The sequence below is a fragment of the Erinaceus europaeus genome, chromosome 5 (assembly GCF_950295315.1).
Source record: "Erinaceus europaeus chromosome 5, mEriEur2.1, whole genome shotgun sequence".
NCBI classification, from domain to species: Eukaryota; Metazoa; Chordata; class Mammalia; order Eulipotyphla; family Erinaceidae; genus Erinaceus; species Erinaceus europaeus.
The window spans coordinates 10996930-11010932 of NC_080166.1; the positions used below are offsets into that span (position 1 = coordinate 10996930).

Sequence of the window (14003 nt, forward strand, 5' to 3'; positions counted from 1 at the left end):
CTCGTTTATCTCTATGCTCTGTGTCCTGTGTCCTCCTGAATTAGTGGTGCTTGTGCATTCTTCTGGAATTTTTATATAAATTCTATTGTCTGTAATCAGAGGCAGAATCACATCTTTTTTCAATCAGCTTAATTTTCCTGCCTCCGTGCAATCTAGCCAGAGTAGGGCCGTGAGGGGCATGGGCTCCAGGTCTTCCCTGCTTGGGCCTGGTTTGCCTCAGCATATTTGAGTAGTGTGTGTGTGTGTGTGGGGGGGGGTGGCCACGCAGGGCCTAGGGGCCTCCTATACGGCATGACGCTGTCATCCTCAGCCTGCTGACCCCGGCCCAAGGTCCACACTGATGGTGTCCACTCTGGATTGTTGGCTCCCTGCTTCGTCCTCCAACCTTCACTGTTTTGTGTCTGAAGTTTCTCCCTGGCAGCCTGAACTGAGCCTGTACTTACTTGCTTGTTTTAAAACCCACAATAACAATGTCCTCCTTCACTGGGTGTGTTCAGGCCACTTATGCCACAGTGAGCTCTGAGAGTGTGGAGTCTTCTAAAGTCTTTTTTCATTTATTTATTTATTTATTTATTGCCTCCTGGATTATCACTGGGGCTCAGGCACTACAAATCCACTGCTCCTGGAAGCCATCTTTTCCCATTTTGTTGTTGATGGATAGGACAGAGAGAAATCGAGAGAGAAGGGGAAGGCAAAGAGGAGGAGAGAAAGACAGACACCTGCAGACCTGCTTCACCGCTTGTAAAGTGACCCCCTTGCAGGTGGGGAGCTGGAGCTCAGACCCGGATCCTTGAGCTGTGCACTGTATGTGCTTATTATTTTATAATTTCTTTCTTTTTTATATTTATTCATTTATTTTCCCTTTTGTTGCCCTTGTTTTTTTTTTGTTGTTGTAGTTATTGTTGTTATTGATGTCATCTATGTTGGATAGGACAGAGAGAAATGGAGAGAGGAGGGGAAGACAGAGAGGGGGAGAGAAAGACAGACACCTGCAGACCTGCTTCACTGCCTGTGACGTGACTCCCCTGCAGGTGGGGAGCCGCAGGCTTCAACCGGGATCCTTACGCCGGTCTTTGTGCTTCATGCCACGTGTGCTTAACCTGCTGCCCTACCGCCCAGCTCCCTATTTTATAATTTCTTATTAATGGTTTAATAATGATTGACAAGATTGTAAGATAACAGGGTTAAGATTCCACACAGTTCCCACCACCAGAGTTCCCTGTCCCATCCCCCTGCTTTGGAAGCTTTCCTATCTTTTATCCCTCTGGGAGTCTGGGCCAAATTCTTTATGGGGAACAGAAGGTGAGAGTTCTGGCTTCTGTAACTGCTTCTCCACTGGACATGGGTGTTGGTAGATGGGTCCACACCCCCAGCCTGTGTCTGTCTTTCCCTTCTATCTTTCCCTAATGGGATTGGGCTCTGGAGAGGGGAGGTTCTGGGGCACATTTGGTGAGGTTAAAGTCTTTTTTTTTTTTTATGATAGAGGCAGAGAGAGGGTGGGGGGGAGAGACCTGCAGCTCACATCACCACCTGTGAAGCTGCCTCCTTATGGGTAGGAAGCGGGGCTTGAACCCAGGTCCTCGAGATGATGGCCGGTGCACTTACTGGTTGCCCCATTGCTCAACCCCGATAGTGCTTGATTTAATCCTACCTTTGTGCTTTTCCCTCACACCCTTCCCGCCCCTTCTCACTATGGGAAGATGATTGAGAAGACCCCATTTTAGCTTGCCCACTGGCTTGGAAACTATGCTTCATTCCGGTGTTTTCACACTGCTCTAAGGAGTCTCTCACATGAGCCCCGGCTCTGAGGAAGGGGGTCCACCTGTGGCCACCTGGGCACCACAAACAGGCAGCGGGGGCGGGCGGGCTGTCAGCAGGCCCACTCCACCAGTAGGGCCATGCAGCTGGCATTCCACAGAGATCAGAGGGAGGAAGTTGTCACGGAAGCATCCAGAAGTTTCCCAGAACCCAGATTCATTCCCGACCAGAAGTCCCAGGGTGCTGGCACAGTTGTCAGCCAGAATGAGCAGAATGGAGCCTGAGGACCCGGCGGGAGGCTCGGCCCCACAGACAAGGGTACTGGGGTTTGGTCCCCTCAGCCCCAGGCCGTGCTGCCTCTCTGCTTTCTCCTTCCCCAGAACCAGGAGCGAAGTGGGTGGGCAGGGGCTCAGGTCAGCCCCCCAGGAGGAACCAACCCCGGTTCCCACTGAGTAGAGGTCCACAGCAGTATGTCAGCTTGGGTGGTGAGTGAGTGGGTGCTGGTAGCAAGAGGTCACACAGCGGGGGCCGAGGACGTGTGTACCCATGTGCATATCTGTGTGAGTGCATGCTCCTGTGTACATGCATCTGTGGACATCAGCGTGTTTCACAAGCATTCACTCTTGCAGTGCACCCTCCTCCTCTGCTCCTGACCTTCTGCCATCAGCCCCTGGCCCTCTATCTTTCACCCCTGACCCTCCCTCCACCTTTCACCCCCGACCCTTCACCTTCAGTCCTGGTGCCTGATGGCCAGGTGGTGGTGACTGACAGTGACTGCCTCCCTGTGGAGGCCTTGTCCCTGTGGGCCTGTGGGGGCTGTGACCAGTGGGTCCTCCCTGTGGGCAGCAGCCCAGGCTGAGGTCACTGCTGGGGGCTTATAAACAGTGGGCCCCTCAGCCTGCTCGCACGCACAGTCCCTGGAGCACATGCGAGGCCAGCCAGCTGCTCCCCCCTCCCCAGGCCCTTGCGTGAGAAGCCAGCCTGGCCTTGGCGCTGTTGCTGCGTTGCCATGGCAAAAGCAGGCCAGAGAGCCCCAGCCCAGCTTCCCTCCGGCATCACAAGTGTCCCTTCCCCTTCCCTCGCTGGGCTGGCTTTCTCGTGCTGGGGCAGCTGCGGGGGTCAGGCCCCTGGGGGTGGGAGGGCGCTGGCCCTCAATGAGGCGCAGGTGCCTGTCATGGGGACCTTGCGGCCTCTCACCTGGGGCCAGGCCCGTCCATGGGGGTGAGCTCATTCTCCGAGTGCATGGCTCCAGGAGTCCTGGGGGCTGGGGGGCACAGTGCTGGGCATGTGTGAGCCCTGGCCGTGGGCCCAGCACATGGAATCCAGATGGCGGCCACATGTGAGACACTCAGCTCTGGGAGCTGGCCTCTTGTGAGCCCTTCTGGGAAGCGTGTCTGAGACTGGCAGCTTCTTGGTCTTTGAACTATTATTAGCAGCTGCGTGGCGTCAGCCTGCGGGGGAGCTGGACTGGGGCATGGGGAGCCAATTCCACCCTCAGCCCCAGGGGGGATCCTCAGGTGGCCACACTGTCCCCAGGCCACACTGTCCCCCCAGGCCACACTGTCCCCCAGGCAACACTGTCCCCAGGCCACACTGTCCCCCCATGCCACACTGTCCCCAGGCCACACTGTCCCCCAGGCAACACTGTCCCCAGGCCACACTGTCCCCCAGGCAACACTGTCCCCAGGCCACACTGTCCCCAGGCCACACTGCTCCCCCAGGCCACACTTTCCCCCAGGCCACACTGCCCCCCCCCCAGGCAACACTGTCCCAGCAAGCGGTGCCTCCAGCTGTCCATCCTCACTCATGGGAGTTCCCGTCATAGCACCCACCCTGGGTGCTGATGTCTACCCCCACCAGTGGGGAGGGGGTACCCCAGGGAGGGTTGTGGTGGCTGTGAGGGGCATGAAGGACCCCAGGGAGGGCTTTGGGGGGGCACCCAGGGGGCATCGCATTGGGGACAGCTCCAGTGCAGTGGAGTCTGTCTACCCCCTACCTTCGCTCCCTGTTTCCCTCTATCTCTCCTTCTTTCTCTGTCCCTATCTCTGTCTCCCCCTTTCTCTCACCCCCTCTTCCTCTCCCACTCCCATCTCTGTCTCCCCTGCCCCAGGTCTCTATCCCCGTGTCTCTGCCTCCCCTGCCCCAGGTCTCTATCCCCGTGTCTCTGCCTCCCCTGCCCCAGGTCTCTATCCCCTGTGTCTCTGTCTCCCCTGCCCCAGGTCTCTATCCCCCGTGTCTCTGTCTCCCCTGCCCCAGGTCTCTATCCCCCGTGTCTCTGTCTCCCCTGCCCCAGGTCTCTATCCCCGTGTCTCTGCCTCCCCTGCCCCAGGTCTCTATCCCCCGTGTCTCTGTCTCCCCTGCCCCAGGTCTCTATCCCCGTGTCTCTGCCTCCCCTGCCCCAGGTCTCTATCCCCCGTGTCTCTGTCTCCCCTGCCCCAGGTCTCTATCCCCCGTGTCTCTGTCTCCCCTGCCCCAGGTCTCTATCCCCCGTGTCTCTGTCTCCCCTGCCCCAGGTCTCTATCCCCCGTGTCTCTGTCTCCCCTGCCCCAGGTCTCTATCCCCGTGTCTCTGTCTCCCCTGCCCCAGGTCTCTATCCCCGTGTCTCTGTCTCCCCTGCCCCAGGTCTCTATCCCCGTGTCTCTGCCTCCCCTGCCCCAGGTCTCTATCCCCTGTGTCTCTGTCTCCCCTGCCCCAGGTCTCTATCCCCCGTGTCTCTGTCTCCCCTGCCCCAGGTCTCTATCCCCCGTGTCTCTGTCTCCCCTGCCCCAGGTCTCTATCCCCGTGTCTCTGTCTCCCCTGCCCCAGGTCTCTATCCCCGTGTCTCTGTCTCCCCTGCCCCAGGTCTCTATCCCCGTGTCTCTGTCTCCCCTGCCCCAGGTCTCTATCCCCGTGTCTCTGTCTCCCCTGCCCCAGGTCTCTATCCCCGTGTCTCTGTCTCCCCTGCCCCAGGTCTCTATCCCCGTGTCTCTGTCTCCCCTGCCCCAGGTCTCTATCCCCGTGTCTCTGTCTCCCTTCCTGAATTTAGCATCCAGCCAGGGTGCTCCTATATGTGGGAATAAAGGCGCCATGCAGGAACCTGTGGCACAAGCGTCCAGGCGACGGCAGGGGGACAGCAGCTGTGCCCTGCCAGGTCTCTGCGTTTGGTCACAAGGAGAGGAAGGACCCAAGCCCAGGGCTTCCACAGGTGGCTGGTCACAGGCGCTGCTGGGCAGTGACATGGCCGTTCTGGGCCTAAGGGCAGATGGCTGCCCATGTGTGGGTTGGGGCGGCCTCTGCAGTACCTGTCACCATCCCTCTCTCTGCTCCAGTCCCTCAACGGCTTTGTTCTGGTGGTGAGTGCAGATGGGATGATCTTCTACGCCTCAGCAACCATCTCAGACTACCTGGGCTTCCAGCAGGTGAGGGCACAAGAGAGCTACTGCCAGCCAGCATCACTGTCCCCAGGTCCAACCGGGACCCCACTGTCCCAGGACACTCACTATCCCCAGGACCTGAGCAGGACACTCATTGTCCCCAGGCCCAACTAGGACCTCACTGTCCCCAGGGCACTCACTATCCCCAGGGCCTGAGCAGGACACTCACTGTCCCCAGGCCCAACTAGGACCTCATTGTCCCCAGGACACTCACTATCCCCAGGGCCTGAGCAGGACACTCACTGTCCCCAGGGCCTGACCAGAACACTCACTGTCCCCAGGGCCGAGGACATCACTGGCCATAGGGCCCAAGACCCCACTGTCCCCAGAGCCCAGCACACTCTTGTCCCATATTCGGCCTGTCTGTCCTACCTGAAGGACATGTCCACCCCTGGCTGTACTGGTGTGAGTCCCCCCTGGGCATGAGGACCCCAGAGTGGCCACATCTGCAGGGCAGGGATGGGCAAGGCGGGCCGGGCAGCTGGGAGCCAAGACTGGCCCCGGGAGCTCGCGTCCCTCCACAGCCCACATCCAGCTGCTACAACTCCAGCGAGAGGGGCCCTGGACAGTCAGAGCCAGACTGTTGGTCTGGAGCTGGGTGCAGTGACCCAGCTGGCTGAGTCACCTGTGCCCGCTTGCAGACGGATGTGATGCACCAGAACATCTATGACTACATCCATGTGGACGACCGGCCAGACTTCAGCCGGCAGCTGCACTGGGCCATGGCACCCCCACCACCCATACTGGGCCAGCCACCTCACGCCACCCCAGGTGGGCCCCAGGGTGCCCGCAGCTGTGACAGGGCGGGGACTCAGTGCACACGGGGCCAGTGTGCACACACCCCAGGGACCCACAGTGCACGTGGGGCCCCCACACTGCGGGTGGCCAGGGTTCCCCGTCTCACTCCTCTTTGCATCATGTGGACGGCAAGCCCCCCAGCCAGGCCCCCCAGCTTCCCCTCCAGCACCTCCCACCCCACAGCCCCCATCCCAGCCAGCCCCCAGCTCCCCCTCCAGCAGTAGGTGGGCACAGCAGAGTGAGCAGCTCTGTGACCGGGCAGTGAGTGGCAGGAGGCTAGCATGGCCCAAACAGCCATCTCTATGGTGGGCAGAGGCTGCACGATGTATGTCTTCATGTGCTGGGAACTGCAGGGCAGGCATAGGGGGTCTCTGCAGGGGAGGGTCTCTGTAGGCAGATGGGTGAGCAGTGAACACTGTGCCCATGTGTGGTCTGGCGTGCACTTTGTGTGTGCTATGTATGATGACATGCACTCTCTGTGTGCTGTGTGGACTGACATGCACTGTGTGTGTGCTGTGTGGGCAGACATGCACTGTGTGTGCTATGTGTGCTGACATGCACTCTGTGTGTGCTGTGTGTGCTGACATGCACTCTGTGTGCTGTGTGTGCTGACATGCACTGTGTGTGTGCTATGTGTGCTGGCATGCACTCTGTGTGTGCTGTGTGTGCTGACATGCACTGTGTGCGTGCTGTGTGTGTGCTGACATGCACTGTGTGTGTGCTGTGTGGGCTGACATGCACTCTGTGTGTGCTGTGTGGACTGACATGCACTGTGTGTGTGCTGTGTGTGGACTGACATGCACTGTGTGTGTGCTATGTGTGCTGGCATGCACTGTGTGTGTGCTGTGTGGGCTGGCATGCACTGTGTGTGTGCTGTGTGGGCTGGCATGCACTGTGTGTGTGCTCTGTGGGCTGGCATGCACTCTGTGTGTGCTGTGTGGGCTGGCATGCACTCTGTGTGTGCTGTGTGGGCTGACATGCACTGTGTGTGTGCTGGCATACACTGTGTGTGTGTGCTGTGTGGGCTGGCATACACTGTGTGTGCTGTGTGGGCTGGCATACACTGTGTGTGTGCTGTGTGGGATGGCGTGCACTGTGTGTGTGCTGTGTGGGCTGGCATGCACTGTGTGTGTGCTGACATGCACTGTGTGTGTGCTGTGTGTTCTGACATGCACTGTGTGTGTGCTGTGTGGGCTGGCATGCACTGTGTGTGTGCTGTGTGGGCTGGCATGCACTGTGTGTGTGCTACGTGGGCTGGCATGCAGTGTGTGTATGCTGCGTGGGCTGGCATGCACTGTGTGTGTGCTGACATGCACTGTGTGTGTGCTGTGTGTGCTGACATGCACTGTGTGTGTGCTGTGTGGGCTGGCATGCACTGTGTGTGTGCTGCGTGGGCTGGCATGCAGTGTGTGTGTGCTGCGTGGGCTGGCATGCACTCTGTGTGTGCTGTGTGGACTGACATGCAGTGTGTGTGCTGTGTGTGGACTGACATGCACTGTGTGTGTGCTATGTGTGCTGGCATGCACTGTGTGTGTGCTGTGTGGGCTGGCATGCACTCTGTGTGTGCTGTGTGTGCTGACATGCACTGTGTGCGTGCTGTGTGTGTGCTGACATGAACTGTGTGTGGGCTGACATGCACTCTGTGTGTGCTGTGTGGACTGACATGCACTGTGTGTGTGCTGTGTGTGGGCTGACATGCACTGTGTGTGTGCTATGTGTGCTGGCATGCACTGTATGTGTGCTGTGTGGGCTGGCATGCACTGTGTGTGTGCTGTGTGGGCTGGCATGCACTGTGTGTGTGCTGTGTGGGCTGGCATGCACTCTGTGTGTGCTGTGTGAGCTGGCTTGCACTCGATGTGCTGTGAGGGCTTCATGGTGCCCTGTGTCCTCTGCATGGCATACGTGTCCTGTGCTGCACCACCCTGGCTCATTGGTATCTGCCCCCACCCCTGCAGGAGAAGATGCCATTCTGGGGAGGCTGCTGCTGGCCCAAGAGGGGGGCACAGGTCCCCTCACCGAGTACACGGCCTTCCTGACCCGCTGCTTCATCTGCCGCCTGCGCTGCCTGCTGGACAGCACCTCGGGCTTCCTGGTGAGCGCGGGTGGGGGTCTCCTCAGCAACCCCAGAAGCAGGGGCTTCTGTCTGGCAAGGACACGGGGTGAAAAACTGGGGCCCACATATGGGTCTCCCCACCCCATAATAGTGAGAGCACCAGGCCTTATAGACGAGAGGGTAGGGGGATGAACGGTGGACAGGTGGGTGGGTGATGGATGATGGGTAGCAAGAGGGAACTGGGGAGGGCTGAGAGGAGAGGAGAAGGCAGGAGTGCCTTGGTACCTGATTCAATGATACATCGTTTCCCCAAGCAGAAAGACCTTTGGTTTTCTTTTGTTACAGACTCCTGAGTACTCTGTATTTAGATGAGCTGGACTTTGCCTAAGTCTTATCATCATGAATGATGGTGATGCAGAGAGGGTTATCTTTGTTGTCTCTTTCTTTCTTTCTCTTTCTTTCTTTCTTTCTTTCTTTCTTTCTTTCTTTCTTTCTTTCTTGCCTCCAGGGGCTCGGTGCCTGCAGTACTAATCCACTGTTCCTGGAGGCCATTTTTCCCATTTTGTTGCCCTTGTTGTGGTTGTTGTATTGTTGTCACAGATGTTGTTGCTGTTGTATAGGACAGAGAGAAATGGAGAGAGGAGGGAAGACAGAGAGGAGGGAGAGAAAGCTAGACACCTGCAGACCTGCTTCACTGCTTGCGAAGCGACCTCCTGCAGGTGGGGAGCCGGCCCTTGTGCTTTGTGCCACGTGCGCTCAACCCGCTGCGCTACTGCCCGACTCCCTGCCACCAGGTTTCTCCTGGAGCCCAATGTCTGCCTGATGATTCCATCATTCCCAGTGGCTATCTTTCCCTTTTTATTTAATAGAGGCTGACGGGGAGGGGGGGTGGGGGAAAGTGGATGGCGAGGGGGCAGGGACAGGGAAATGGGAGGGGGACACCTGCAGCACTGCCTCCACCACCACCACAGCTGGGGACAAGGGCTGAAGCCTGGGTCCTGTGGGGCAGTGTGTGCTCCCCTGGGTGGCCACTGCCCACCTTCAGGTGATCTTCTCCAGCGAGTCCCAGAGTTGTGGCGCCGGTGGTGCTGTGGTTCAGATCATGGGGGCACATGCTCGCCACATGTCAGGAGGGGCCTGTGGGGACATGGAGGTCCTGTGACACTGAGACACTGGGCCCCACTGTTCTCGATCTGTGATATGCCTCCTGCCTCTGACCCAGACCATGCAGGTCCAGGGGAAACTGAGGTTCCTGTTTGGGCAGAAGCGGAAGACGCCCTCGGGGGTGGCCCTGCCCCCGCGGCTCTCACTGTTCTGCGTGGTGGTGCCTGTGGTCCCTCCACCCACAGCTGACCTGAGAGCAAAGGGCTCCCTCCTGCGGACCCGGCACCGGGCAGAGTCCTCCCTGACAGACACCAGGTGAGTGGGCTGGCTCCACCCTCGCTCTGTCCAGGGGCCCATGTCCCCAACCTCATCCTGTCCAGGGGCCCCTATTCTCACCCCCCCTCTATCCATTTGTGTACTGGGGCGCTCTGTGGGGAGCCAGGGGGTGCTGAGTGAGGAGGAACAGGCAGAACCGTCATTTCCAGGAGTTTTTGACAAACTAATGTAGATGTCTTCCTCTGAGAGGCACCCGCAGGAGAGGGCAGGTATGGGCAGATATGGACAGGTGAGAGTAGGTGTGGACGGGTGTGGACGGGTGTGGACAGGTGTGGGCAGGTGAGGCCAGGGAGGTGGGCATGTGAGGGTGGCGTCCACTCCCGGCGGGGGAGGCTGTGGAAGGTAGGGTGAGGTAGGAGGCATGGCATGCCCAGCGCCCTCTGGAGGGGTCTCTGGGATGGTCCTGGCTGGCCGCCAGCAAGGTCTGGGGTGTCCGTGCAAGGCTGGGGGTGTGAGGTGCTCAGCTCTTGCCTGGACTAACCCAGCTGGACAGCCCAGCCCGTCTGGGTGTGGGATCCTTCGCCCCCTGGTGCTCACTCGGGGAAGTGCAGTGCAGGCACTGGTGGTGTCTGTGCACGCATGTATGCAGGGCCAGTGTGAGTGCCAGTGCAGGGACTGTGGGAACAACTATGTGAGGGTGCAGGGGGGTGGGAGGGTTGGTGTGGGCATTGCAGCGGGTGTGGGCAGGGTCTCTGAAAGAATCTAAGAAACGGCCTCCATGCAGCAGTGAGGAGGGCCTGGCTGCAGCAGGGAGGGTGGCAGCTGAGGGGCGGACAACCCAGGGTCCCCTCTGGGGGTCTGGCCATGCTGGCTCCTCCTCACAGCCGAGGTGACAAGGCTCCTGTCCTCCATCCCCACAGAGCAACACCGGCCCCAGGCTCTTGGGACCCAGAGTTGCAGGCAAAACCCAGCTACTGCACAGGTACCCGTCCCACACACCCTAGTGAATGGTGGCTTCCCAGAGGCCTTAGGGGGTCTGGGTACATAGGGTCTGGGTGCACTGGGGGTCTAGCTGCAGGGAGGTGTGGGTACAGGATGTCTGGGTGCAGGGGAGCTGAGCACTGAGGGGCTGGGTGTAGAGGATCTACCTGCAGGAGGGCTGGGTGCAGGGTCAGTCTGGATGCAGGGAGGCTTCTGGGTGCAGGCAGAGGGTCTGGGTGCAGTGTGTGTGTGTGTGTGGGGTTTCTAGGTGTGTGTGTGGCAGGGGCCTGGATGCAGCAGAGGCTGGGAGCCCTGGCTGTGGTGAGACAAGCCCTTGAGAGGTGGCCTGTTCCCAAGCCTGTCTCCTCTCTGTCCCAGGATGGGGTGACAATGAGTGTGGCCCATCCGTGTTCAGGGAGCATCCGGAGGCCAGAAGCTGGGCTACAGGGTCGCCCTGTCTGTGCCTCCGGGCTGACCTCATCTTCAGTCCCCCACGGCCTGTGAGGTAAGTGGCCTGAGGATTCTTGAGCTGTGTCAGCCAGGAAGGTCTCAGGTCCCCCCCCCCGTGCAGGGTGGACTCCCCCCTCCCAGGGGGTGTGGGAGAGGATGGCCACCTGACAGAGCTCTGCCCACAGGGATATGGCTGGAGAGCATCCCGGGGAACAAGCCCGGGCCTGCAGAAGGGGGCATCCCTACCCCTACGACTGCTGTTTCCAGCCGCGGGGGCCCGGGCGACTGCTGGCATGGACAGGGAAGCCCAGGCTGGGCAGCCGGCTAAAGCTGGAACCCATGAGGGCCGGCGGGCTCCCCACAATTGCTGGTCCCTGTTCTGCTGGCCACGGAGACCAGCTTCACCCCAGGGTCCTGCAGGAGGGGGGCCCTGGCCAGGTGCAGCCTCGCCCCAGCTGCCCCTTCCCCCAAGGGGCCCCTGACAGTGGGCTCCTAGTGGAAGGCTACCCCACGAGGGACACCAAGCTACGGGGCACAGGAACCATGCCTCCCGGAACCCTGTGCGCCCCCAGGCCACCCCTGCACCTGCCCATCAAGATGGAGACTGTCCCGGGGCCCTCGGACACCGGCGGCTGCCCCCTGCCCCACATGTGGCTGGGGGCTACCTTGCCCCCCAGGGCACACCTCAAGTCAGAGCTTGAGTGCGGGTCCCCCTTCTGTGCCCCTGGGCCAGGCAGAGAGCTGCCCCACCTCAATACAGCCCCTTGTGCCCATGTAGGGCCCCGGCTGCCTCCTGGCCTCTGTGTGCACGACCACCAGCCCCCCACGCCAGCCCAGGACTGCAGGGCCCCCACCATCAAACTCGAGCCCCCAGACTTCCAGCAATGGGCCACTCATGGCCAGGGTGGGGTGCTGGGCTGCTCCCCAAAAGTGCCTTGGTGATACAGGTGCCACCCAAGGTCTCCACATGCTCCTGCCTTGGGCAGGGGGGTGGGTGCTGCTGGAGAGCGTGTTCACACTGCATGCTGGACGTCCAGCTGGGCAAAGGGAGGGACCCACCTGCCCTGTCTGGATGTCCTGACTGGGGTGAATGGGGACCCTCCTCGGAGGCTGGGGGGAGCAGGTGTGACCCCAGAGTCTGTGTGAATGCCCCATAAATCCAGAGTGCAGCGTGCCTCCCCAGGGGTAGACTGTTCCAGAAGCCAGCAGGCTGCCCACTCGCCCACTAGAAGACAAGGCCACACCTCCAGGAGCACCTCAGAGCAGTGACTCCAGCATGTACACCGACGGGGAGGTCGGCAAGGAGCTCAGATGGCTGGTGTCCTCCCTGGGGAGTGGGGGCGGTCCAGGCTGGGTGCCCAGCTCCACACCCGATGGGCACTGGGCAGACCCGACCCCCCCCCCCAGGCCACGAGGCTGCTGGAGCCTGGCTCCTGGTGGAGGCTGACACCAGCCCCAGTGCAGTACTTCGTCCTGAAGAATCCTGGAAGCACATCTGTGCCCACACAGACGGGTGGGTGCTGTGGGGTGTGGCCGGCCGTTTCTAAGCCACAGCCTAGTCCTCCCATCTGTGGGTGGTCCCTCCCAATAGTTGGACACTGCCAGCCACCTAGAACGGGAACAGAGGGGAAAGGATGCAGCATGTTTCTGCTGGAGCACTTTTCAGGACCTACCCGGACTTGCTTAAGTTGTAAAATGCAGACTACACAACGTGGCTTTTCACACATGCCGTACGGCGTTCCCACGCCCGGCATTCCCACCACAGCCCTGTCCATGACTGCCGTGTCACAGCTCTCCCCATGCTCACAGAAGTGGGGCTGCACACCTTGGTCCCACACCTTGGACTCCCCCACACCTTGGTCCTCTCACTGCAGTCCTGGGTACTGAGACCAGGTACTGCCCCAGTGGCTCTCCCACTGGCCAGCAGGCTGGCACCGTCCCAGCTGCCCACTGGACACTGCTCTTGACCTGTGAAGTGGAGAGGTGACTGGCCCTGTCATGGGGAGATTCTTGGGGGACAATCTTCCCCTCAGACTTGGCAGCAGGTGGGCAGTAAGGGTGGGCTGTGGGGTGGTCTGCAGGGGTATGGTCGGTGGACTGGACCAGATGTCCTCTGCAGGGAGGGTCTTGTTTTCTGGTGTGGGAGGCCCCGCAGACAGAAACGAGACTCCACTCCCATCAGAGTGGGTCCTTTTTGCCGACTGTGCCAGGCACGCTGGCCAGGCTCCGCTGAGACTCTGGGCACCACGCATCCCAGGATGGGTCCAGACCACCCTACAGCACTAGGGCAGAAGACAGCAGGTCCCACTCCCCTCCAGGCCTGCAGCAGGAGGGAGCCGTCCGCAGGGCCAGCTGACTCAGTTCCTGGGGCTCTGTCCCAGCAAGTGAGTTCTGGGGGCGCAGTATGTGATGTTGTGTGGCTTCTGGCTGTTCTGGCCCAGAGCCCTGCCCGGCTCGGCCATCCAAGGTGCCCAGGATAGGACGAGCCCTGTGAGCCACCCTGCTGTCCTGCTGTCTCCTGTCCCAAGTGCAGGGCCCTGACCAGCTTAGAGGAGGGAAGATTGTGAAGCGGGAGCTGTGAAGAACCTAGTACTTGTGAGCACCATGTGCAAGCATGTCCATGTGTGATCATGTGTCCAAGCATGTGTCCATGTGTGTTCCCATCCACCGGTGCAGTGTTCAAGCCATGTGGAATATGTCAAATATTCACATGTCCCATGTGTTCACGAGTGTGCCGTGTCTTTCTTGCTCCTGGAGGCCCCGGGGGCATCTCCACAGCAGGGACTTCACTTCCTCCCGGGGAGGGGGGAGTGCTCTCAGTGTTCCCACCCCGTGTCCCCAGGTGTGCGGCAACCTCAGATGTCCACTTCGCTCATCAGTCCTGCCACACTGTCTCCTCCAGCCCGTCACCCACAGCCCTGCCTGGCTGCACCCCTGAGCCAGGAGTCCCTAGCCTACACCCCAGAAACACTGGCCTAGTCCCCTCGGGACACTGGCCCAGGGCTGACCCCTCGCCCGGGGACACTGGCTGACCCCTCCCCCAGGGACACTGGCTGACCCCTCCTCCGGGGACACTGGCTGACCCCTCCCCCGGGGACACTGGCTGACCCCTCCCCCGGGGACACTGGCTGACCCCTCCCCCGGGGACACTGGCTGACCCCTCCCCCGGG

The 14003-nt window shown here is 60.4% G+C and overlaps 1 protein-coding gene across 1 annotated transcript in view; it reads left to right on the plus strand.

The window, feature by feature from the left end:
• AHRR (aryl hydrocarbon receptor repressor) overlaps positions 1–13557 on the plus strand; it is a 33379-nt gene extending 19822 nt beyond the window's left edge. The window contains 8 exon segments of the mRNA XM_060191064.1: positions 5067–5156; positions 5813–5942; positions 7925–8061; positions 9245–9441; positions 10323–10384; positions 10762–10888; positions 11019–11743; positions 11746–13557. Of these exon segments, the coding sequence (XP_060047047.1) occupies positions 5067–5156; positions 5813–5942; positions 7925–8061; positions 9245–9441; positions 10323–10384; positions 10762–10888; positions 11019–11743; positions 11746–11990 (1713 nt within the window). The 3' untranslated portion in view covers positions 11991–13557.
• Positions 13558–14003: the final 446 nt, after the last annotated feature.